The sequence below is a fragment of the Ammodytes marinus genome, assembly GCF_949987685.1.
Source record: "Ammodytes marinus genome assembly, chromosome: 12".
In the NCBI taxonomy this organism is placed as follows: Eukaryota; Metazoa; Chordata; class Actinopteri; order Uranoscopiformes; family Ammodytidae; genus Ammodytes; species Ammodytes marinus.
Genome location: NC_137216.1, coordinates 837,309 through 864,573, shown reverse-complemented (window position 1 = coordinate 864,573; position 27,265 = coordinate 837,309). Strand labels below are relative to the sequence as shown.

General features: G+C 41.6%; 1 protein-coding gene across 2 annotated transcripts in view; it reads right to left on the bottom strand.

Annotated features, from left to right (window-relative positions):
* ubxn4 (UBX domain protein 4) overlaps positions 1-27,265 on the bottom strand; it is a 94,606-nt gene that overhangs the window by 27,541 nt on the left and 39,800 nt on the right. The window contains exons 5-10 of one of the 2 annotated variants that reach the window (XM_080037465.1): positions 16,141-16,255; positions 8,266-8,332; positions 5,344-5,398; positions 4,520-4,684; positions 4,296-4,423; positions 2,314-2,416 (exon numbers count right to left, since the gene is read on the bottom strand). In XM_080037465.1, the coding sequence (XP_079893591.1) occupies positions 2,314-2,416; positions 4,296-4,423; positions 4,520-4,684; positions 5,344-5,398; positions 8,266-8,332; positions 16,141-16,255 (633 nt within the window). The remainder of the gene's footprint in view (positions 1-2,313; positions 2,417-4,295; positions 4,424-4,519; positions 4,685-5,343; positions 5,399-8,265; positions 8,333-16,140; positions 16,256-27,265) is intronic. The other variant, XM_080037466.1, reaches the window with a different exon arrangement.

Here is a 27,265-nt window from a genome sequence, read left to right as displayed (position 1 = left end):
GTGGTATACCACAAGGGTCTGTTTTAGGCCCAATCCTGTTTTTATTATATATGCTACCACTGGGATCAATTTTTGCAAAGTACAACATATATTTCCACTTTTTTGCCGATGATTTACAGGTCTACATGCCTCTTAAATGCAAGGGTTCACCACAACCATTACTCGATTGCCTTAAAAGACATTGAAACCTGAATGACCCTTAATTTCCTTAAACTCAATCCGATTAGAACCGAGGTCAGTGTATTTGGAATACCTGCTGATGTAGAGACATTTGGTCTCCTGGCTGTAAATCTGAAACAATCTGTAAAGAGTCTTGGTGTGCACTTTGATAATGTTTTTAAATTTGGCAAGCAGATCTCCACTGTTGTGAGATCTAGTTTTTACCAGCTCAGACTCATAGCCAAAATAAAATCATACCTCCCTGCCAAAGACCTAGAAACAGTAATAAATGCATTTATAACATCTCACCTAGATTACTGCAACTCACTCGATGTGGGCCTTGAGCAGTCAGCAATTCAACGCCTGCAGCTTGTCAAAAATGCGGCTGCTCGCCTCCTAACAGGCACAAAAAAGAGGGACCACATAACCCCTGTGCTCCGTTCTCTCCACTGGCTTCCTGTTCGCTAAAGGATTGATTTTAAAATTTTACTTCTGGCTTTTAAATCACTAAATGGCTCAACACCTAATTATCTAAGTGAACTTATCCATGTTCACGCTCCATCCAGAGCACTCAGGTCCTCCAACCAGCTGCTCCTGGACGTGCCCAAAACAAGGCTCAAAACTAGGGGCGTTCGAGCCTTCTCTGTTGCAGCTCTAACACTGTGGAACAGATTGCCAGTTGAAATAAGATCTGCTGCCACAACTGATCATTTTAAATCCTTGTTAAAAACCCACTTATTTTCCTTGGCTTTTACTTCTATTTGAGAGAGTTCTATCCCAGCAGTGTCTACTAGACAATTTTACTATTGTTTTTGTTTTAATTTTAATTCTTGCTTTTTTGTGTCTTTATGATGTTTTGGATGTAATGTATTTTACTTATTTTACTGTACAGCACTTTGGTCTGCCTCGGCTGTTATAAATGTGCTATATAAATAAAGTTGAATTGACTTGACTTTATAAAGATCAGCATGATAACCAATGCTTATCCATGGCTAACCTGCTCTACAACAGGAAAACTAAATAGCCTGACTAATGAATTAGAAAAAAATACAGTGTCATCTTTGAGTCTACCGTGAGTCTTCGTAATAAGCCATAGCAGTAGATATGTTTGTAGGTCAATAGGATCATTTTGCTGTTCCAGGTTTTCCATGTGTCCTAAAACAGAGCTTCTAACAAACAGAGGAAGAGTTTACCATGTGGTTAACACCACAGTTAGTTCCTAGATGCTTAATCACAAAACTAATTTTCCCTCTTCTCCTCTGAATTTTTTCTTTTTTTCTCTCTCTTGCATTTTTATGCTTTATTAGATAGGTTGGATAGACAGAGATGAAATGGGGCAGAGAGGGGAATGACCTGCAGAGAACGACCACGGGCCAGTCTGCTGTGAAGAGGACTGAATCATTCATTCATAGTTCTAAAGATGGTGAATTTATTGAAAACTGCACCTTTTGCTTGTACAACCATTAGTTAACATAGCCAGCCTCATGAATTTACTTCGTCAGTGATTTGGAAGGCGTTTGGATATACTTGAGAATGTTTATAATGGTTATTATAAAGGGACTGATCACTTTTCCAACCCTACTATTCTATTTTTTATTTATTTTATTATTTTTCATACATTTGGAGGGAACAACATTTCACTTGAATGTTGTATGTCAAAATATGTAAATAAAGCTGAAAAATATGGATTTTATGGATTTTCATTTCAGGCTTTAAGACAAAAAAAGTAACTATTCCGAAGAGTATGATGACTTTCTATTGGGTACTGTAAAACTAGAAAAAGAAAATGCTGAAATTATGAGGATCACTACAAAGAAAGTATTCTTCTAACAGGAATTGTTTTTTGACTTAAAATGATTTAATAAAAGAATTTAGAGAATGTCATCAGAAATTATATTGTGATTAATTATCCCGACATCTGTGGTTCAAGTTGTATTTACTTTATGGTGGTGGTGAATCTTAGCAGCCTTCATGCCACTGTAAATAAGAACTATATGACTTGCCTGTAGAAATAAAAAGTGAGATTCAACTAATAATTTTTCCCCCAGGCTTTCAAGGGTGATCTCTTCCCCGGAGGTTATCATTTGAAAATCCCAGGAATAAGAATGTAACATATTGGAAAGGTATCAATGTTCTGGACATGTTTGGACAGACCTGTGAAGCAAAGGTCTGAGCCTCCTGTAGACGGCTGTGTGAAGGGAACTGGTTGGTGAAGGAAGAGCCGTCTGGCAGGCGGAACTGGATCCTGGCTATGGTACTGATCTCAGACAAACATACACACAGACAAGTTACAATTCTTTCTTTTTTGGCCTTGTATTTGTCAGGTTAATCCAGCGTCCTGTATTTGTTATTCTTCTAATAAAGGCAACTAATAAAGGCTTACTCCAATTTACAACAAACAGGCTCTGAAAATCCCTATCCCTAGTCCCAGTTTCTTGAAGCTATTTTCTTTTTATTTATCCGTTTTTGAAGAACCACAAACAAACATACATTTAGTGTGTAGAAAAAGAGGGAGAAAAAACACAAACTAACGTACATTTGTTAGTGTGTATAAAAAAGAGGAACATTTTAAAAAAATTAAAAATAAAAAGATAATTCAGGGAAAAGGTTTTTATGAGCCAGGTTTTTATGCTTTTCCTCTATTCCTTTAATGTGTTAACTCACGCAAAGAACTAGTTACCGTACTTTTCGGACTATAAGCCGCGACTTTTTCCCAATTTTTCGACCCTGTTATTACACAGCACAGTATATGTTCTGTAGCTACTAGGGATGGGCGTCAGTAATCGAATACTCCTCGTTTCAAATGAACTCGATTGGTGGATGAGGAAAATAGTTTTTTGTTTTTTTTTAGTGTTTGTAGCCCTTAGGCCGGCCGGCGGGCCGCCCCTATTTTAAAATGTTATATGTGTGTACAAAACGGCACAAAACGGATAAATTAAAAAATAAACAAAATTAAATATTTTGATGCAAGTGCAATAAACTGAGCGTTGTGTCAAAAAGCAACTGCAAATAACTGCCACCCCCGCGCCACCGCAGCACAGCCTGTGTTCTCCACAGCACCGCGGAGCTGAACACGGTCTCTCCTTTCTCCAGAACATTGTCAGGAATATAACTGTACAATTATTTCAAAGCAGATGTTAAAATTACGTTTATAAAACGGGGAGATGACACCTGTTACTCTCAGTTAGTAATGAGTAGCCTAGACTCCAGGTGAGCATGCAAGGTGCTCTCCGCTTGGAAAGAAAAGTAAAGAAGAAGCAAGGCTTACTTCAGGCACATTCGCTCCGAGCCAACAACAGTTAAGAAGCCTTCAATAGGGAATATGGGGATAAGATTCAAAAACCGGCCGGTGTAACGTTCCGTTAATGAGGAATTAGTCGCGGTAATTATTCACGGACACGGAGTAAGCATTACGCGGTTGGATATACAACTGTCTGCTTTGGTGAGTTATTTATATGTATTTAAATTGTAGGACAATCATTTAATATTATTTGCTGCCCTTCTTATTTTAAATGGTGACTTAGGCTATTTTTTGTTACAACTCAGCCCATGCTTTTTTTCTCTTTTTTTCTCTCCAACACAGACCTAGGCCTACTCGATCGGATTAAATTGTGGCCCGTCTATTTAATTACTTTCAGTGAGGAAAATGTGTTTTAAACTTGTGGGAATAAATCCTTAATATCATATGGCAACTGTGACTGTTCGACAATAAGCATTGAGCGATTTATTGCGGTGAACCGTTGTTCTGCAGACAGATGCGTTGCGTTCTAAAAATAGAAAAAAGTTTAACGAGGAATCGATTGATCCTCGAGGAATGCAAGCGATCACACGAGTAGTGAAAACACTCGTGTCCATCCCTAGTAGCTATTGCACTAAATGGTAACACTTGAATACGTTATGCAAATATGCAACTTGTTTGTTGAAATGTTAATAAATGGGAGCTTCCTCAAGCAGCCATCTCTTTCCCGACAATCCCCTCTGTGCACGAATTCTTACATATGGTAATTAAACATTATAACACCTGCGGCTTATAGTCCAGTGCGGCTTATAGTGCGGAAAGTACGGTATATGATAAACTTGTTGCACATGCATTTGCTGCCACTCAGAGAGTGCCCGGATGTCAGTGAGCTCTTCACCTCCTCTCCCTGACAGAGGCCTCCTTCCTAGCCTCCAGCTGGGCCTGTCTGGCCTGCAGCATGGCCCGTCTGCTAGCTTGGTCCTCCTCCTGGCTTTGTGCATAGCGTGCAGCTCTGTCAGCTCGGTCCTGCAGGGCATATGGACCAAAGTGGAACAAGGTTAACATACATACATAGATGTCATCCTTAGGTAGGACAGAGAAAAGAGAGAAAGAGGAGCTTACCAAGGCAATCTGCTGTTTAACCCTCTCTCTAGCAGCCTTTTCCTCTGCCTTCTCTCTGTTCCTCTCCTCCAGGAGTCTCTTGCTTTTCTCCCCTTCCTGTTTCTTCTTAAAGTCCTGCGTGTCCTTCCCCACCTTCCGCCGTTCCATTTCCTTCATTATCTCATTCTGAATCCCAGGCAACACACAGGTAGGTCAGCTCACACAACAAAACTCACAGGTTGAAATAAATAACCCAAAATGAAACTGACCATTTAATGATAATAAAGCGCCAATGGCCATTTTTGCGGGGTTGAAACATGAGGCTGTGTCTGTACTCATATGACTGAGGTACTCTATCACATCTGAATCTTCACGTCATCTTGACTCTTTACACTAAAAGTTTGGGAAATAACCAATACACCCACTGGTCAGCCAGGTTCCTGTTTGTATCTTTTTTATTGTTTGATTATTTGTATTTATTTTATTGAATTAATGAGGTACTCTATCACATCTGAATCTTCACGTCATCTTGACTCTTTACACTAAAAGTTTGGGAAATAACCAATACACCCACTGGTCAGCCAGGTTCCTGTTTGTATCTTTTTTATTGTTTGATTATTTGTATTTATTTTATTGAATTAGTTACGTAATGTGATATGTTTGATATAGAGGCTTTGCTCAAAACTGCCACATTTAGAATTTTGGCCCACATGTTTTGTAAAACATATAAAATCCTGAATTATCTTTTCAAATGGTCATTTTCAGGAAAAGTTAAGTATAAATTCAGTGAAAAATGTGACCTGCATGTTGCTCTTTAAAAGGCCCAAACATGCTGGTATCCTCACCTCTTCTTCTCCCATCTGTCTGTGCTCTCGTCTCTCCTCCAGTTTCTTTGTTAACCTGATGCAAAAATATAATCATAAAACATGACATTTACCTTGAAAAAAAGATTCCATTAAAAAATGTTGGTCTTCTGGCCTAGACTGACAGCCTATGCTGTCAGTCATTCTGGGACCAGTCTCTCACTGTCTAAAATGCAGCGCCCATGCCATTCTGAACAACCGAGATATATTATCTGTTCACCACCTGACAAAAAGAAGAAGCAGCGTGCACTGCAAACTGTGTTATTGTTTAGTCTGATAATTATTGATGGACTGATATGATGTTTTTAGTGTGATAACATGTTTGGTTTATCGCCCAGCTCGAATCGGTTTCTAATGTATGGGACTTGTCACCAGACACGATTAATGATTTTTTTTTTTTTTGGAAGTCTAAAATGTGTAGGCCTATATTCACTCTGATTTCTCGTTTTAGAACATATACAGTGCTGCTTGAAAGTATGTGAACCCCTTGAGCATTTTGGAATTATATTTAGTTTAACCATTATTAATACATTTTTATCAATACCAGTATTTTTAATATGAAATAACAGATGTGTGTTCATCAACAACATTTTTCTTTTCCGGAAATACATTGTTAAAACAAACAAAACAAATTATTTGACAACTTTTATATGTGAAAACGTTTGTGAACCCTGAGCTGCATTGCTTAACCCATTGATGACTATGGCAATCTAGGATGCATGTCCTTAATGCCTGAGGGTTTTCTGAAAGAATTGTACGAATTGTCAAGTCTCCCAAAACCTTAATATCTAAGCCTGTGTAGCACATAGAAACATGAAATAAAATACATTTAAAAGTTAAGGTTCACAGGTTTTATTTAAACATGCTCCTTTAGCGCTAACAAACCAATACATTTTTCTAAAAATCGTCAAAATTAGATGGGGGAGAAAAAAAATTAATAAATAATATAAAATATTTAAAAAGAATGTGCTAAATGAGGTAATAATCCTGCTTCTTTTTAGCATGGATAGTAGTGAGTGTGCAGTGGAGGGATAAAGATAGATAGATATAGGAAGGAGGAGATAGCTTTATTTTATTATTTAGTTCAATTATCACTTGCACCATAAATCTGACTTCCCAGTACAACTGGAACGCAGACGGGAGCCGATCAGCTGCATGATCTGTATACCACGGCTGTATACCACGGAGATGAAAACGAAACTGAAACTTAACTATCGCCTGGCTGGGTTGAATTTTTGTTGGAGCAGCAAAATATAGCCTAAATTCATAAATATTGTTAATAAATAGATGCAATGTGTTGTGTGATTTTTGTCAGTAGTCTTTAGTAGACCTATATTTTGCGCTCCGAATGCCACTAACTGTTCTGTAATACACTATCGCCGACACAGCCGACGTATTTAATTTTTTATTTATTTTTTTATTGACGTGATTTTCGGCAAACCACACGACTTTTGGGTGGTCACGTGGTCTTAAAAAATCAACAAAACCCACCTTGTGTATTTGAACCAATGACGGTGCATTCTATGCTGCGCACACCATGAAAATTAGATAAAGTAACAATGCTATACAATGTGGCGTTGCGCAGCAGCCGTCATCAATGGGTTAAATCGAGCAGGTAAACCGATCAGGTGGGCCAAATTGACTGATGAAATAGACCAATGTAATGAGAAAACAGAGATCAAACCAGGTCAGTTTAGGCTCACCAAAGTGAACCTTTACATGCCAAGAGGAAAGAAAATCTCAGAGGATCTCAGGAATAGAGTTCTGATATTGCACATTTACCTGGGGACATGTGGGCATGGGGGCTATTAATTAATTTAAAAAAAGTTGAGCTCCATCGGTCCACCATGAGGCAAATCATCTACAAATGGAGAGCTTTAAGAGTGACTGAACATCTGTCTAGAAGTGGACTTCCTACAAAAAATATCCACAAGCGCCACAAGAAAAGGGATTCTTTGGGTAAAAGCCAACCCAAACATTACATCTGGAGATTTGCAGACCATTTGCCACCACCATTCTTCACATGGGAGAAGGTTCTTTTGGTGGCAGGCAGAGTTGCGTTTTCGCCCAAACATGGCGGTTTTGGTTATGACCAAACAGTTCAATTTTGGACTAATCTGTCCACGGAGTAGACTTCCAGAAGACTTTGGGTATCTCCAGGTGCTTTCTGGCAAAGTTGTGAGAGGTGGTTTGGTTCTTTTTCGAGAGCAGAGGCTTCATCAGCAACCCTCCCATGAAAGCCATGTTGACTGAGTTTTCTTTTTATTGTGGAACCATGCACATCTGTCCCAGATGCTGCAAAAGCGGTCTGCTAATCACTAGATGTAATGTTTGGGTTGACTTTTACCTGAAAAATCACTTTTCTTGCAGCGCTTGTGGATATTTTTGAAGGAAGTCCACTTCTAGGCAGATGTTCAGTCACTCTAAGAGCTCTCCTTTTGTAGATGATTTGCCTCACGGTGGACCGATGGAGCTCACCTTTTCTTTTTTTTTTAGATAATTTATAGCTGTCCCCAGACAAATGTGCAACATCACAACTCTCTTCCTGAGATTTTCTTTCCTCTTGGCATGTCTGACCTGTATGGGTTCACTTTGGTGAGCCTAAACTGACCTGGTTTGATCTCTGTTTTATCTACACCCTCCCAATTTCTTCCCTAAAGATCTCTCATTACATTGGTCCATTTCATCACTCAATTTCTCCAACATTATTGTCTTTTGACTACACAATTGATTTCCGGATTTTTTTTTTTGAATTGACAAACACACACTTGTTCCCTAATATAACAAATACTGGTATTGATAAAAATGTACTTATAATGGTTAAACTAAATAATATTCCAAAAGGCTCAAGGGGTTCACATACTTTAAGGCAGCACTGTATAAGTGGACAATGTGTGCACCTACCTTTCCACCTTAGCATCCAGGTTTTCTTCGCTCTGAGAACCCTCAGCAGCATGATCTGAAGATGCTACTTGGAATAGACACAAACAAAAATTACTTGTTTAACTTGCTTATTGACACCTTATCAATACAAAAAAGGCTATCCATCCCCAGTCCATCTATACGTTAAAGGTGGATTCAGGGATGTCACGCCTGTGACAAAAATATATTTTTTCAAAATCAGTGAATATCTCCTCAAGATCTGCTACATGTCCGAATGTATGTGTCCTGAAATAAAATCTGGTGTTAAAACACAGCCTATGCTCTGTAAACTAGTATTTTAATGGCTACGTGGGCCCCCTGTGTTAACGTACCCTTTGTTTACATACCAGTTTACAGAGCCTAGTATACACAGAATGGCCCTCATTTATCAACCGTGTGTAGACCAGAAAAATGGGTGTACGTACATTTCCACGCAAATCTCGGCATTTATCAATATGGACGTGAGCGTAGGATACGCTCAAATCCCACGCCAGCTCTCAGCTCGTGTACGCAAGTTTGTAAACAGCATGGACTCGCAGTGCAGGCTGTGCCGGGTAGCCGATGACTTTGTTGGACAATTATTAGAAGGTAATACAAATGCAGTGTTTGCTCAGACCGAAATAAAGATATTAATCACTTAAAATTGTGCAGCTTATGGTGTGAAACTGAGTAGGCGAGCTGATTCAATAGTGCGCACACCGGCCACTTAGGAGCGCTGCATGGGCAGTTATCGTAAGGGCAGTTATCTTCGACTTGGAGCAGCTGGGGCTGCATTCATTCAAAATGTTAGCCTAAGTATTAAATATGTAGTAGGCCTACACTGCTCTTTATGATAAAAAATACACGGCACAACATTCAACTTAAAAAAAAATGTATTTGACGCACTTTTTAGATGTTAGTTCCTCTTTTAATGTGTCATTGATCGCTTAAGCGAGCGATTTATTTCCACCGTTAACCGGCACGTTTTTCCGATCTGCTAGTGGAGCAGCTCAGCAGGACAGTGGGCGCTCTCACAGCTGATCGTTGCCGGGTCGGCTTGTGCAGCTGACGGCCGGGCTGACCACTCGTGCCAAGCGCATGCTGTCATACAGTAAAATGCAAAATGTGTTATTTTTAGTTTTTAAAACCCTTTTGAGTAGTGCTATCTAAAAGGGCCAATACATTTTAATAATTCAAATCTCTGCAGACGTGTATTTCTTTTATGGGGACCATTATCGGACAGTTGGTGCGTCTTTTTCTCCTCTACCACTTATATTATGCCCGCACGTTGGTTGCATTTCAGAACAGCAACACGCTTTTTTTAGTGGCGATTTTTGAGTCAGACCACTTTTTCTTCATCTATGTAAAGAAATGGCGACATATAATTGTATATGCTGTTTTGTAGCATTTGAGCGCTGGAGATCGTTTGTTGTCAACATCAATGCTGTTGACCGCAGGAGTTATTTCCTTCCTAACTGCTGCCTTCTGTCGTTCTTTGATGCCGCTTGTAATGCTCCGAAATGAAACTCTTTTTTTTCTTTTCTTTCGCTGTTATTCTTTCAATTTCTACTTCAGAGAAGTTCCTCTTCTGTGCCGTAATGCGCATATGCATGTCGTAAAACCTCTGGGCGAGGCCTCTAAACTGAGAAAATATAGGGGCGTGATACGATTGTTTTCAGCCGCCGCATTTATCAATAATGGCCTGGCATACGCCGAGATTGGCGAGATACGACACGTTTGATCAATCCCACGCGATACCTGGCGTAGGGAGGTATTTGCGCCAGAATCTGCACCAGTTTCCACGCAAGTTTGATAAATGAGGGCCAATGAAATGCAAAATAATTTATATCTTTTTTTAAGTGATTTTCTGGATTTTCTTTTTGATATTCTGTCTATCACTGTTAAAATAAACCTAGCTTTAAAATGATAGACCGCTCATTTCTTTGTAAGTGGGCAAACTTACAAAATTGGTGAGGGATCAAATACTTATTTACTCCACTGTATCAATGGCACAATTTACCCCATGGTATTTTCTCTTGTGGCACAATTTACACCACAAGACAACTTTTTTTTCGAAAGCTATATTTCTTAAACAGTTTATTTCAGATCAAAAGTTATTGTTGCCGGGGATGCACAACACCCTGAAATATATGTACATATTTGAGTTGGAGACTTTACTGTCAAGGCCTCACTTTAAAGTCACTTTAAGTAAAAAGTGGCACATCTCACCCCACTCTCCCCTATTTAATTTCATTTAATTTTGTTTGATTTATTTTTTTATGCTACACAATTAATGTACTTGCAAGCGCGATGTGTGCTTGTGCATGGTCATAACCAGTGTTGGGAACGTTACTTTAAAAAAGTAATTAGTTATAGTTACTCACTACTTGTTCCAAAAAGTAACTGAGTTAGTAACTGAATTACTTTATAATAGAAGTAACTAGTTACCAGGGAAAGTAACTGTTTGCGTTAGCCTATAGCAAAAAAAAGTTGCTATGTCAACAAACTTGGATTTTTCTGAGCAGTTTTCACAAGTCAGTTGAAATGAGTAGAACAGACAGGTAGGCCTACTTGTAGGCTACATAACCTTCAATATGTATTGCACATCAACAGACAGCAAGAGGTTTATCCTGCACTTCAAGTATTTTGTTCTCAACAAAAGTAGTAGAGGAAACTGCTGAATGTACCGTGCTGATCTGCTAATATCACTGGATTCATTTCAGGGGTGTCGGCTAAAACACCACTTTAGGCCAAAAACGTCAGACTATGAAGCATGAGACGATGAGAGGAGGAGTAAGGATTTATCCTATGTTTATTTCCTTCTTTAACATGCACAGCAGCATACAGATCCCAGGAAAAGAACAATAGCAATATTCGGCTTGTGATGACACGCTAAACAGCTATTGCAACCGGCGAATCGCGGCCGTTTAATAACATGCCTAAATTATAATTTATAGAGATCGGGAAACTCCATGCACTTACTCACAAGGGCGATGCAAACAAACTCAGGGAGAGCACGTTTCAACCGTGGATTGATAGGTGGTTACTGCGGCAACGTGCACGCTCACACAACAGAGAGAGAAAGAAAAAGAAACTTCACTAAACAGGCGCTCCGGCTGACTGACGTGATGGCGCTAACTGAAAGTTATAATGTCATCCACACTGAATAAAACACAACTTAAAACACACCGGTCTCCTCACGAGCAGTTTGTGTAGTATGGAGCCAGGGGTGCGCTCGGATTACAGTTTATTCAATCAATTCATAGTAACGCACCGCATTTAACGTTCAGTAACGATAACGGCGTTGTAACGACCAGGGGTGTTGCACCAAATTCTGGGCCCCTATATAGGAAGTCCTGATGGGCCCTCTGAGAGGCGGTCTTACAATACAAACATGTAAAAGCTATGTTTGTCTATAGTCCAAAACGTATGAGTGACTGGTCCCTCTCCGAGCCAGATAACAACACAATGTTTCTATTGACGAATGACCAAATCATTACGCGTACTTGAACACAACCCCTGGTCTAAGACTCTTAATAACCATGCACACACACCGTGTTTCTTACAGGAATTTGGGAGACTGTGTTGGGGACCCTGGACCTTCTAGGGTGTTTTTTTTTTTTTAAGATTTTTTGTATAATGTTAAAGTAAAATTCATCAATCTGGTGCACTTTGAGAAGAAAACTAAGGCTAAATCAACTGTTTTCTATTTAGTAATATTTTCTGGAATAATTTATAGATAATGTATATTTATCTTCCTAAATAAAAAATGTTGGGGCCTTCAAAGATCAGGGGCCTATATTGAGCCAGTAAAAAAAATAAAGAATAAAAAAAGTTTTTTTTTGGGTGCAGCCCCCCTCTGCCTTGGGCCCCCCAAGCCTGACCGCAGTCCGACGGCCCTGAACGTAACTGACCATCTCAGATGCTCATAATTACCGAGTAGAAGTTGAATGCGTCATGGTACAATTCAATGCAGCCTCTGAATGGGCGCATAGGCTACTGGAGCACTGTCAGACAGTAATATGTGTAAAACACATAGTCACTGACTGTAGTAGCCTAGTAACATTCAGTTATAGTTGGTGACTTTTTTTTTTTTAATGAACTGGCGACTTGATCAGAGTGTAGCGCGGCCAGATGACAGCTAACGTAGGCTCCAGCCTGCGCCCCGTCAAAGGTAATGTTATGAATGAACAAGTAGTAGGCTAATTGTTTCAGCCTCCCTCTGTAGTTTTACTCTCACCATTCTTAGAAAAAAAGTTTTTGATCCCCTGCTCTGCTGCTCATATCCTACTCCTGACCTCCTTCTCAACTCTTTTCTGGTGCGAGCTTTTTGGGGGGATTTCCTCGCCTGCTGGAGTTCGCTCGCGCTCACTTAATTCCAATGAGGAAGAACGAACCGCGGGGTGGACCAAACCATTTTTTAAGAAAGGGGCCAAGGGTGTTATTGAAATTATTAAAATGAGAATATTTTATGACTTGTGGCTTTGTTTTAATTCGGAATCATTCTTATGATTATATATTAGTTCACGGTATGCATAATCATTTTGTCATAGATTCTACTGGGGGCTGTGTGGGCCCTAGCTGGCTGTGGGCCCTTATAATTGTCACAACCTTTACCCCCTATACGACGGCCCTGGTAACGACGGAAAAAGTAATTAGTTAGATTACCCCATTACTGAAAAAAGAACGGCGTTACCCAACGGCGTTATTTTAAACAGCGTTATTCCCAACACTGGTCATAACTGCGCGAAAGGCCGCGACTTGCGGTAAATAAATGTGCGCATGTGTCTCCAAGCGTTTCTCTATCAGCTGCTCTGTGTCTGCGCCTCTGTGGCACTGCGCGCGACCGCGCACCGCAAGCAGCAGGAGGAGCATCAGTCGCTCGCTGTCAACCGGCCCGGCTAGGTTACTGCACTGCGAGCAGCTTTGTCTTGGGGAGCTTTTAAATAGCTGAACCTTTAAACTTTCTCCAACACTTAGTTACATGAATAAACATTTATAAAAGTGTGTACACATGCACAACTAAATATATCCATTGAGTTTACCCCTAGGATTGATATATTGCAGCGGGGCATGAACGCTCTGTGCTGCACGGCTCCTCTCCCCTTTATCTTCTCTCGCCAAAATTCTCACCTTATCTTGCAATTAGGACACTAGGATCTAATAATTACGACATCAGATCTCGTAATTATGAGAAAAGATCTCGTAATTATGACATCAGGATCATCCCTCTCATTCATCAATAACGTGGCAATGATGATGCTATCCGACGTTATCGTCTTTTATTTCCTGCTCGTATTGAGGCATTGGGAAATATTGATGTTTCTTAAAAGTGAGGAGGGTATTACGATGAGTATGTCAACATTGTGCAGACATCTGTGGGACATCAATGTTCACAGGAATACAATACGATAACGTCGGATAGAGTCATCATTGCCGTCCTGTAGCCAGCCAGCCACGTTATTGATGAATGAGAGGGGTGATCCTGATGTCATAATTACGAGATCTTTTCTCATAATTACGAGATCCTGATGTCGTAATTACAAGATCCTGGTGTTCTTATTACTAGATAAGGTGAGACATTTTTTTTTGTTTTGCTGAATGCTCAGCGCCACCGTACAAGCCTCATTTGCAACATGCAATTTAATTGAAACCCTGGCTTTTTATAAAAATATCAAGTGATGCATTTAATTGAATACTTTTTTGTTTTTTCATGTTTAAAAAAAGGTGACATTTTCAAATATCAGACAAACAGATGTTCATATAATGCTATAACTTTAAAAGCCATTTCATAACTTGGATCTAACCTCATGAATTTTCTCTCAAAGTTTACCAGACTGATGCATTTGAACTTTAACATGTGCAACATTTCCAAACACTTCCAGGGGGTAGCCTGAAACACGGTGGTGGCAGCATCATGCTATGGGGCGACAGGGAAGCTGGTCAGTGTTGATGGGAAGATGGATGGAGCCAAATACAGGAGGGAAAACCTCTGCTTTTCTGCCCTGTTAGTTTGGAGTCTGCAAAAATGTCAGTCTGTAGATGTGCAAAGCTGGTAGAAACATACCCAAAAGACTTGCAGCTGTAATTGAAGTGATAGGTGGTTCTACAAAGTATTGACTCTGGGGCTGAATACTACACGCCATACTTATCAGGTTTTATTTATATAAAAAAAAATGGGAAACCATGTTTAATTTTCATTCCACTTCACAATTATGTCCCACTTTGTGTTGGTCTATCACATAAAATCCAAATAAAATAAATGTACGTGTCCGGTTCTAGCGTGACAAAATGTGGAAAGGTTCAAGGGGTATGAATACTTTTGCAAGCCACTGTATTTATGGTTGTAAAAAAAATGTGAAACTCAGATATTAATCGATACAAAAAAACATCAGTAACAATTACAAGCGTACCCAGAGAGATGTATGCGTACAAATAATTTTGCAATGTGACTGAACTGTGGTTGAACACTCTTCTGTGGAGTGTAAAGGTGCGGAAAAAACACCGCACTCCACCGCGCGGCGAGTTTACATACAAAGTCAATTAATTTCGCTCGGTGCCGCACGAACGGTCGCCACCCGCAGGAGTTGAAAATACTGATCTTTTTGCCGCGGCAGCGCCGCGATAGCCAATCAGCGTTGAGCTCCTCCCGATGTCACTTGCTTCAGGACGATGCACAGAGGAAATTAAGATGGATGAAAACATAATAGTCACAGTTTGCGGGATCCCGGTGCTCTATGACATCACCAGCGTCCTCTACAAGGACCGGAAAAAGGAGCAGGCGTGGCTCAGGGTCTTCTTTATATGTCCATGCTTTTTATATACTATCTATGGTCCATGCTCAGGGTGAGCGAGGAGGTCGGGCTCCCATAAGTTCTGTGAATATTTGTCTGTTGCCTGAGTACAGCTATCAGTTTTGCTTTATATGAAGTTAGCACCGGTTAGCTTGGGTAAAGCACCATCAGCACAGCAGACTGGTCCCCTCAGCACCGGTTAGCACCAGCATATCCCCAGAGTAGAGAAGGCTACTCTGGTCGGGCAGCGGACACAATATGACCCAATATGATCACGCGCCGCGTAACCTGCGATTCGCACAGCCAACCGCCGCGCCTCAGAGTGCGGTGTGTTCGTAGCATAAGGTTTTTCTGTTTCTACTAGGGCTGACACAATTAACGCAGTTAATAATGCATTATTTAGGATCAGGATCAGCCAAACAAAGCCTATGTTTTGAACTGCTAATGGCCACGTCTGTGTCGCGGGCCGCAGTTGATGTTGGAAGCAACAGGAGGAGAAACATTGTCTGCTTTGTTAAGAGCAGAGGGAGGACACAAACATCTGCAGTTTTCAGAGGTGTGTGTGATTATTACAGGACATCAACATAACGTTGGCTTTCTGTCACAAATAAACAGTCCCCCAGAACGTTTGCACACACACAAACACACACAGGAATGCAAAACCTATGGATTAACCAAATAAATGCCATTCTACAGTATAGCCTATATTTGCTAAGACATAGCAAAGAGACAGCCAAATTGAATTATGTTCAATATGTTTTAAATACTGAATTTTTTTTTCAATATTACCACCATACTTTGGATTTTCAATTAATAAGAAAATAAATTTTAAATGTATACATCCACCTTCTGTCATTTATCTTTCCGTTCCTACAACATATACAGAGAAAATTTGAATTATTCGGGCATATTTCAAATAGTAGAATTAATCATGATTAATCCACAGCTACCCTGTGATTAATCTGATTAAACATTTTAATCGTTTGACAGCCCTAGTTTCTACCTTTTTGCTTGACTTTAAATTGTAGTCAAATTTTGGCATCATGTCATGAATAAAACATGGCTGTGATCCAGACTCACTGACCTTTAGATGTTCCTGGAAGGTGTTTGGCTGCTGCTGCTGGAGCAGGCTGGAGTGTGCTAGTCTCAACTGGAGCCTGTGGTAACTCTGTCCCACCTCCAATCTCCTGAGCATGCATCTGTCACAACAGGGGGAAAGATCATTACCGGACAAACAACATGCACATTCAGAGGGTCATCTGGAGTTGTGATATAATGGCTTTAAAATATATATTGGCATTGCTCAATATTAAGCTCATTGGGGCAGTATATCTTCTTTTATGTGCCAGGTGGCGTTGCAGCTCACTTTGCCGCCACTGCACCGCAGGTGAGGACTGTTTGAATTGTGGATACTCAGTTTTCAACAAAATCTGGGTATGTTGACTTCCGGTTAGAGCATGTAGCGAGCAGACGCATGAGAAGTGGCTGCCGAATAACTTTTTACTTTCTACCTCACTTTTTCAGCATTAAGTTTGGTGGGTTTTGAGTTGATTACGTAAAACGTATCAAATATCTTTGCACAACTAAATGAGTCCAAAGAGACTAGGCTGCTACAAGTGAACTCAACATGGATGCACAAGCTAGCCCAAGCTCGAAGTTACCTTCTGATCTTGCTAAGCTCCACTCGGTGCTTCTATCCAACCTCGCACAGTCAATGGACTCCTTCCTGAAAAAATCCCTGTAGAGGGTAAAATCTTCTAGACTCCCACGAAGAAAGTATCCATGACACGGAGGAAGGGTTAAACGACCACAGCGACAGGATCAAGGCTATCAAAAGAACATGCACAGCACTTCAGACTGAAAAACAAAGTGGAGGACTTAGAAAATTGCTCCCGTAGCTGCAAACGGTGAGTTGTCGGCATACCGGAGAATATGGAGGTGCCGGACACAATTAAGTTAATGACTGAATTTTTCAAGGAAGTCCTGGGAAAATAATTCTTCCCGCAACGCCTCATTATCTCCCGTGCGCTCCGAGTGGGACCCGAGCTGGCCGCCGATTCCCGGGCCCAGCTACAAACGGCCAAGGATATTCCTCTTGCTCTTCCACACCTTCCAAAACAAACACCGCATAATAACAAGGAAACCAGAGCAGCTGTTCTTCAGGGGACAAAAGGTATTTTTCAACGAGGCCGTCAGTGCGGAACTCGGCAAGAAACAAGCTGCCTTTAAAGAAGAGAAACCCCTCCTGTTAAAGAAGAGGTTCGCTCTTATCTGTCCCGCCCAGCTCCGCATCCTGCACGACGGACAGACGCTGTTCTTTGAGACTCCAGATAAGGCCAGGGCATTCTACGAGCTTCACTGGAGAGAGTAAATATGATGCTGGAGAACAGTAAATCTACAATCTACAAAAAGGTGAAATTAAGCATAGCTTTCGGTTTACACACTTTCCTTGGGACTGTTTGCTATATGACTTGGTTAACCCTCTGAGGTCTAGGGGTATTTTCTCCGATTTTACATACTTCTATAAATACCTATTTCAAATGTGCAAGAAGATAAATTATACCAAAGTGTTTTATATGGAAATGTTCAGAACACATTAGACCTTTGTTTTCTGAGGTCTACTTATGTCCTAGACCATTGTGTATATAAATAATTGGCTTAAATGCTGAAAAATGTATTGGGATTTTTGAAAAACCTGGAAATTTGTGTGAAAAAAGAACCTTAATGGCGCTTTTCCACCGCATGGTATCAGCTCGACTCGACTCAACTCGCATTTTTGGCTTTTCCACCGCAATTTCATGGTACCTGGTACCACGTAGCGGCTGCTTTTTTGGTATCGCCTCGCTCTAGGTTCCAAGCGAGCTGAGCCGATGCTAAAAGGTGACGTCGGCAGACGGCCGGCCACTGATTGGCCAGAGACTATTGTCTGGCCAATCAGTGGCCAGAGACTACCGGCTTCATTCTGTTGTTTATTCTCCCCAACTCTCCGGGACTTTTGAGTGTATTTACGCCGCGTGCAGCCTTCTCTGGCTCTCTTTCATTTGATTTGCATCACAGATCTGAATTTATTTTCCATATATTCGCTAAGCTCACCCAGTGTTGGTTGTTGGGGAAGTTACTTATCATACGAGAGGAGACATGTAGGGCAGCTAGCAGCTAGGCTAATAGTAGCCAGCTGGGACAGACATGATAGCGAGCGATTACATTACAAGCCTCGGACTGAACTGATTACCTCAATAAAATATTCAGGCTGAGACACGGCTTGCATTTGAAAACACGTATCCTGAAACAAGCACTAAACAGTCAACTTTATCATGCCCGTGTTTACGTGCATAGGGATGTACGTGACGCATCCCTACAGCTGACTGTGTGGCAGTCACACATCGGGACAACAACCATCCCTTTTAATGGCCCGTAGCAATATTCTTCTACTTCTTTTAGCAAACAGATACAAGGGGGGTATTTCTTAAACATTTTTCATCCGTGTGTTTGGCGGTTGGTTCAGTTAATAGTGCAACAACTGCTCGCAATTTCTGCTCTAATACTTTGCTCCGGAGTAGGCTTTCAGCCCCTTACGACGACCCCGCCCACGTTCACCAGGTACTATTTGCGGTGGAAAACAACCCGTGCTGCTACCAAACCAAGTTGAGTCGAGTCGAGTCGAGCTACATTTGCGGTGGAAAAGCGCCATTAGTCATCCTGTTGAGTTGTTTTGGCTCTTGAAATTGCTTGTCCAAAGCCTTAGCTTCAAAAATGCAGTGGACATTTTCCAAAACACAGTAGGGGAGTGCACAAAACATGACTAATATAAAATTTGGTCCAGACGCTTTTTGGTAGAAATGTTGTCTCTACTTTCAAAAAACATTAGGAAATTAGACTGAATGAAGACTTTGAACCACATATGATGATTCATGGGATGTACACTAATAAAAGAGGAAGCATCACAAAACATTTTTCAAACAAACCATTAAGTAAATATAAAAACAATAATAACAAACTATTTTCACACTATGTATATACTCTATGCACTATTTACAAGCTAAGTGGTAGCTGGGGAGCTTCTGGGTCTTGCTTCTCACAATGTTTTCTAAGCCTCTAAGGGACTGACAGTATCACAAGAACATTCCCTGGAAACAGGAGGACCTCTAGTTTGAGATGATGTTTTAATTTTATTTTTCAGCCATATCTTCAGGAAGATATTAATAAAGATATGCGCTCACACGCGCCGGCGCGTGAATAGACCTCATATACTGTATAAAAAACGTTTTCATACAACTGTTTATGGGACGATAACAGACCCGGCGCCAAGGGCGGGCCAGACCGGGCCGGGCCCGCCCATTTGGTGTCTTTGCCCGCCCATTTGATGTCTTTGCCCTTGTAAAAATAAAATGTATTTTACTTTTTTATTTTATTTTTTAAGCTAAGATATATATGATGTCAGATACTATTTCAAATCTCAAAAAATAATTGTTAAACTAAATAAAAAATGTGTAGAAAATAGAGACTATGTGATTGACATATGTGTAAACCTATCACTATTCAGAATGCGTCACACTGAACGACAGCGTTAAGCGGCAAATTCAAATTAGTAGCCTAGCCTGCTCTGGTGTTTTGAAAATGGATATCAGACGCTGGTTAAAAACTAATGGGACTACTTATCCGGAAAAAAAACCTGCAGTTACAGTAAGTAAAGTTAGCTTAAACCCTGGCCGGGCTGAGCCTCTTGCTGGAGCTGGATTTGAGTTCCCACCGCTAGCTGTAACAACGCAGCCGCCACTAGCCCTCTCCTCCGAGACCTTGCCTTTTACCTCTGACTCCGACCTGCCAGAAGTAACAACACCCTCCGCCTGCTCCTCGCCTCCACCAGCATCCAGCTCTTCTTTACCTGTACCATCACCGCTGTCACCACACCTGCTACTACGAGCAGCCTCCGCCTCAACCTCCGCCCCCGCAATCACCGCCTCAATCTCCGCCTCCGACTCGCCTCCATCACGGGGATCCGGCTCAACAGCCGGTACTGCTGCTGGAATAGGGCCAGCTACACACGCTCTAAGAGCATCAGCCCCGGACGATCTTGGCACGAGTAAACCCAACCAGGTGAAACTGGATACGTTTCCAGCCAGATTGTTTTCTGGGAAGAAGCGCAATTTTTCCAGTGTGTGGTATCACAACAAACCATGGCTAGAGTATTCAGTGAAAGCGGATGCAGCCTTTTGTTTCCCATGCAGAAAATTTAGTAGGCCTACGTCATGTGATGCAGCTTTCACCGTTAAAGGTTTTTGTGACTGGAAACACGCTTTAGAGACTGATAAAGGACTGCTCAGGCATGCCGCATCAAAAGAACACATCTCATGCGAGACTTTGTGGAGGGAGAGACAGATGCGAGAAGCAAGAGGTCAGGAAATAAGTACGCTGGTGTACACAGATCAGTTTGCTCGGAACCGATACTACGTGTCTACTATTGTCGACATGATAGCATTTTTAGCTGTCAACCAACTCCCTTTCAGAGGGGACCACGATTCAGTCGAAAGCATGTCAGAGTCAGGCAGTGGGCTGTTCCTGTCACTGTTTCTGTATACCTTGCAGAAAGACGCAGAGTTGGCCAAAATAATGGAAACTATTCCCCGCACGGCCACCTACACCTCTCATGACATACAGAACGAAATAATAGAATTGATGAGCACCTTAGTGACGGAGCATATTGTTGAAGAGGTGGGGGATGAGTTTTATTCGATCAAAGTTGATGGAACAAGGGATCCTACCGGCCGGGAAAATATCTCAATTGTTCTTCGGTTTATTGACGCACACACCAATGAAATAAGAGAGCGGCTTTTGACAATAGCCACGGCAGAGGAGGGGGATGCTAAGACTCTGACACAGACCGTTATTTCCGAACTCACTAAGGCTGGATTGAGCACCGACAAAATACTTAGCCAAGTGTAAGACGGGGCCTCCGTGATGTCGGGAAAACATGGTGGAGTACAGAAACTCCTTCAAGAGGAACTGAAGAGAGAAATCCCCTATGTCCACTGCTTCAATCATCAGCTCCATTTGGTGGTGGTGCAGGTAATGTCCGCAGAGCAGCCTGTCATAGATTTCTTCAGTGTGTGTAACCTGTTGTATAAGTTCATAAGAAGACCCACAGTCGCTGTTCATTATAAAGGGGAGACGCTAAAACGTCTGCTTGACCAACGCTGGACGGGTCATTTGGCCACAGTGCAGGTGATAATCAAAGCACATGAAAACATTTCCCAGCTGCTAACAGAACTCGACACACACTAGTTCCCAGCCGATGTGAGAGTGGAAGCGGTGGGACTGCTGCGCGCAATTTCCAAACCCAGTTTCAGATTTATTGCGCTTCTGATGAGCAAGATTCTGACCCTGTTTGAAGCACCAAATAGACTGCTCCAGTCAAAAGATATGGATCTTCACACAGCTGTCCAACTGGTGAACGCCGCTACAAAGTGTATCGAGGGCCTCCGCACCGAAACCGAGTTCAGTACATTATGGGATCAGTGTGCAGAGCCAGAGGATAACCCACAAAGCAAGAGGAGACGCACAGAAACCAACACACGTCTACAAGATTTCGTTGTTGAGCAGTCTGTGGGTGCACGAATTGACCAGGAAAACACAGCAAAACAACAGAGACTCAGACTGTATTATGGATGTATAGACGCAGTGTGCGGAGAGATGGCACGGCGCTTTGGAGAGCGCAACAGCGCGCTGATAGAATCACTGGCTTCACTTGACCCAGAGAGTGACACTTTTTTGGACGCAGAAAAAGTGAGGCCCCTCTTAGATTTGACCGGCACAAAACTTATCGATGCAGAGTTTGTGATAGCTCGACAGTTCCTTCGCACCCAAATGGAAGGCTCCACGCGCGCAGAGGATGAAAACTGGACTGTGAAAACACTTTAACACTTTCCACAAGACCCTGGAAGCAATGCCCAGTGTCTGCTTTAACTTTCGGAGCCTCCCCTGCCACATGTGAAAACTCCTTTTCCTCTTTGAAGAACATCTTCAGTGATCACAGGCGGAGTATGCTGCATCCACGGAAGGCCCACCTCATCCAGCTCAGTTTTGAGAAGGACTTGACTCGAAAATGCAGGGAGCAGTGGAAGGACCGTTTGCTAAGGAGGTTCCATTCCACAGGGAAAAGGCGTCTCCAGCTTTACTAGCATCAATCGGTGAGTTAACTATTTTCATTATGATTACATGTCACGCTGTTCAATCAGTGTTGCAGAGAATGGGGTTGTTGCAGGAGGAGAGCCCTATTGTGGGAGCATATAGGCAAACACTGTTGCTTCGCTTTATTTTTTATCTCATTTCATGCGCATCAGCCTACTAGGCTACTTGCTCCGTGTGTGTTTGCAGGAGCCGCGATAACTCCTCATCCAAACAGAGGATGGTGGAAAGTACCGGTATTCTCCGTTTCATAAGACTACTCATATTAAAATGTAACGATTTTAAAAAGAGAACAGTTAGTCTAAAACAGTTAACCAGTGTTTAACATAGGCAGTGGACAAGATGACGATCAGCTTTTTTTCTCCCCTGCTCACAGCATTCTCTCTCAAAATAAAATCTAATAAAATCAAAAAAAATCTCCCAGCTCATAAAAAATAATTTTTGCCTCGTCAACTTATTTTTTTTATTTGTTTCCTTTACAGGACCACTTTCAGAACTGAACAGGGTTTCCCGTGCCTCCTTTTTCCTCTCCACACAAAGCGTCCGCTCCCGAGAGCACAGACAGTGAACCGATAAAAAAAAAAAATAAACACAACTTGTTATGGTAATTGTTTTGGTTTTTGTCGCTCATTTCCTACAAATTCTGGTGAAAAGAGACGAAGTCTGTTCACATGCGACAAAGTTTTTGCCGAGCACATGATTCAATGTTGCGAATGTTTTGTATGTTTGTTTATTTGCGCACATGCAAATGTGATTTGTATTTGGCCGTTTGTGTGTGTTAGTGTGTATTATTTGCCAGCTGCGTGCGTCAATGCTGTTGGCCATGCATGCTGCTGTGGACTGTCGCAATTGAGTTTTTTGTAGGCTACACCTGTCTGTCATAATATTGATGCGGGCCCTCCCACAAAATCGACGTGCCCCCTGTACAGATTTGCTCTGGCGCCGGGTCTGGACGATAACAACACTGTGGCCTCTGTGATTAAAATACACAACACATACACTCACCGGCCAATTTTTTTTTTAGGTACACCTATTCAATTGCTTGTAAAAACAAATAGCTAATCAGCCGATCACATGGCAGCAACTCAATGCATTTAGGCACCTAGAAGTGGTCAAGCCAACGTGCTGAAGTTCAAACTGAGCATCAGTATGGGGAAGAAAGGGGGTTTAAGTGACTTTGAACGAGGCATGGTTGATGGTGCACCACAGGATGGATCCATCAGTGTTTCCCACAGAATTTTTTGAAAGTGTGGGGGCGGGGGGACCCCTAGGGGGGTCCGGGGGTATGCTCCCCCGGAAGAAAATGTTGTACCTTTTAAATGTTAAATGCATCAATCTGGTGTACTTTGAGGAACACTATTCCTATATAAATGGTGATTAAGATGGAGTTTAACACACTTATCAATGGTTAATGAATAAATAATTTTCTATGATACACATTTGAGCCATCAAAAAAATGAAGCAAAGGTGGTGGTTACCTGTGGTTCAAAAGAGTGAACACAAGCACCCTTGTGTTTTATTAGATTGTTGAATTACTAGTACTCAAATAACTGTGACTACAATCACGAAGGATAGCTCACACTATTCTTTCCAGCAGAGGGTGCTCTGCTGGAAAGGCAGCAGGCGTGCAAATTACCCACTCCCGACTCGGGGAGGTAGTGACGAAAAATAACAATACAGGACTCTTTCGAGGCCCTGTAATTGGAATGAGTACACTTTAAATCCTTTAACGAGGATCCATTGGAGGGCAAGTCTGGTGCCAGCAGCCGCGGTAATTCCAGCTCCAATAGCGTATCTTAAAGTTGCTGCAGTTAAAAAGCTCGTAGTTGGATCTCGGGATCGAGCTGACGGTCCGCCGCGAGGCGAGCTACCGTCTGTCCCAGCCCCTGCCTCTCGGCGCCCCCTCGATGCTCTTAACTGAGTGTCCCGCGGGGTCCGAAGCGTTTACTCTGAAAAAATTAGTGTTCAAAGGCAATGCAGTCACAGCGCGTGTTGACACCGCAGGGGGAGGGGCTGATTGACTCGGGGAGATTGAAGCCTCGATCCCTCAAGCGGCGCTTTGATAATACGTCCATGATTGAAGGAAATATTGTTTCTTGAGATCACAGCGCGAATCACATGTTAAAGATTTTTATGCGGAAATGCTATTGTTTCCAAGTGAAACTCGCGCATTGCAAATGAAATGTATACATGTATATTTTTTAAATAGTAAAATATACATATATCAAAAAAATAAATAAAATTAAAGTGTGGCGGGGCAAAATGAAAGTGTGGCGGCCCGCCACGGAATGATACATTAGTGGGAAACACTGGATCCATGCTTTCATGTTGTTTATGCCAAATTCTGACCCTACCATTTAAACTTTGCAACTAAAATCGAGCCCCATCAGACCAGGCAAAATTTTTTCATTCTTCTGTTGTCCAATTTTGGTGAGCCTGTGTGAATTGTAGCCTCAGTTTCCTGTTCTTAGCTGACAGGAGTGGCACCCGGTGGGGTCTTCTGCTGCTGTAGCCCATCTGCTTCAAGGTTGGTCGTGTTGTGCGTTCAGAGATGGTATTCTGCATGCCCTGGTTGTAACGAGTGGTTATTTGAGTTAGGGTTGCCTTTCTATCATCTCGAACCAGTCTGCCCATCCTCCTCTGACATCAACAAGGCATTTTCTTCCACACAAATGTCGCTCATATATAGATATTTTTTCTTTTTAGGGCCATTCTCGGTAAACCCTAGAGATGGTTGTGAGTGAAATTCCCAGTAGAAGTTTCTGAAATACTCAGACCGGGGCCTGCCCATAATTCCGACGCCTCATTGTTCCGACGTTTCAATGGTCCGAAATATTTCCCATTAGATCGGCATGCCACTATGCCGACGGTTCAATGTTACGAAAACGGAACACATTGGTCCGAAGTGCCGTTTGTCCGATTATTAAAAAAGGAGGGGCATAAGCAGGGTTTTTCCTGGCTCAGAATGGGCCTTTGGGGGGTCAGTACGTGACCGACTTTTTTTGGGGTCGCGACTATGTGCAACAGTAAAGGCAAACGGTTTGTGTATTTTAAGAGGGTGTGGGGTTGGGAGAGGGCAGTTTCTGTCCAGATAAAGAGCATTTCAGTCAGCCTGTCAATCACTGCGTTACCGTGGAGCTCACTGACACTTATGAAATCACAATAAACAACCTGTAGATATGAAGTCAAAATACTAATAATGACTAGGCCTACCTATTTAATACTTTAATTGATTCTAATTGATCTAAACCATGGAAATTGCAAGAAGGTAGGGCTGCTCGATTATGAAAAAATCCTAATCATGATTATTTTGAGTAATCACATTGTGTTATCACGATTATTAAAGACAGTTAATCATTGATTTAAGAACATCATGCATTTATTTTACTTTTAACAAGGTTTTTTCTAATAACACCATGACTTTGGACTAATTGAACTGAAAACAGGGAGAATAGAAATAAGCTAAATAAGTGAAACATATTTTAATAATTGAATAAAATAAATATGTCAAAATAAAAATAACCAGTTGTAAATGGTGTTGATAGGGCACGTCTATTGATAGCATTAAATGTAAGGGCATGATTTATTCATGTCGAGGAGCAGGGTGGACAGGCAATTGCATTGTAGTGTTGACAGTTGTGGTGGCAGGAGTCAAGGAGCTTTAAACTCCCTGTGTTTTTTATTCATTGATTGCTTGGTCATAGACCACTAAGATTCGACTTAAAGTGAATAAACAAATTGGTCGGGATGTTTAGAGGTGTAGATCAGGTCGTATATGCCTTTTTTCTCTCTCTCTCTCTCTCTCTGTCTCATGTATGTCTCTCTCTCGCGGTTGCGTATGCCACGTGACTCGCGTGTCCGCGCGTGACATATCTTGCACATTATTTTAATTTGTTGTGAGTCTGAAGTGTTTTTAGACAACACAATTAGTTTTACCTTTATTCTCGTCATCTAGAAGTTTTTCAAAACACCCGGCAATGCACAACACCTCCCTCGTAGCCTACTCTGGACCAGCCGATAGCTCAACTATCAGGTGAGGGAGGGGCCGAGCGAGCGCACGGCTCGGCTGAAAGGGTTCGGTGCATTTAAACAGTGTTGGGAAAGTTCTTTTTCTACGTGAACTAGTTCAAAGTTCAGTTCACACCCTATAAAATGAACTAGTTCAGTTCATAGTTCATAATTCAAAATTATGAACTAAGTTCACAGTTCAAAAATGAACTAGTTCATAGTTCTTTTTTTTAAATATGTTGCTGCAGGCTATTATTTTTCTAATTCTATAACTGTAAATAGAACCACAGACAGAAATTATTTCAATAACATTCAGTCCACACTAGAAGCCAGCTGCAGCTTTTACCCCTACAGTATATTCTCAAAAACATGAGGAAAAAGTTGTTGTTTGAATGATCTTTTAATGAAGAATTATTCAAACAAAAACGGTTAAGGTGCAAATGTTTTTCCATTTTTATAATTTTCCAAACCTGGAAACAATTCACATGAAATGTCATTCAAAGAAAGCAATACTGGAAAAATATACCAGGCAGGTTCTACAACCAAATTAGCCTACAACTTAAACTAGTAAAACCCTCAAGGAGACCATTCTAAACTGCAGTGTAGGGCCTACTGTTAACAACAGAGTCCAGAAGATGTGTTGACATACTTATTAACACAAACACAATCTGAGGTAGGTAACAATCATACGAAGAAGAGGGTATAGCCTGAGGCTAGGTCCATGGTCTGAGTAAGTGCTGCTGCATTCATTTGTTTTTGTTTTTTTCCGCGGTGTTTCGCATTTTGACGACGCAGCGGCGGTGCGACGCTGTGGTGGCATGTGTTGCCAGATTCCCAGCCCCTCAAGAAGGATGACTTAAATTGGGCTGAATTTGGAGAGGTTTTAAATAGCTATATTTATTCTCAATCTTTATCATTTTGGCGCTCCTGATTTTCCTTTGCCGCTGGATAAATCCGCTTTGGCGCGCGCCAAAACTTTCTCTATGCAGGAAAAACCCTGCATAAGACCGACGGTC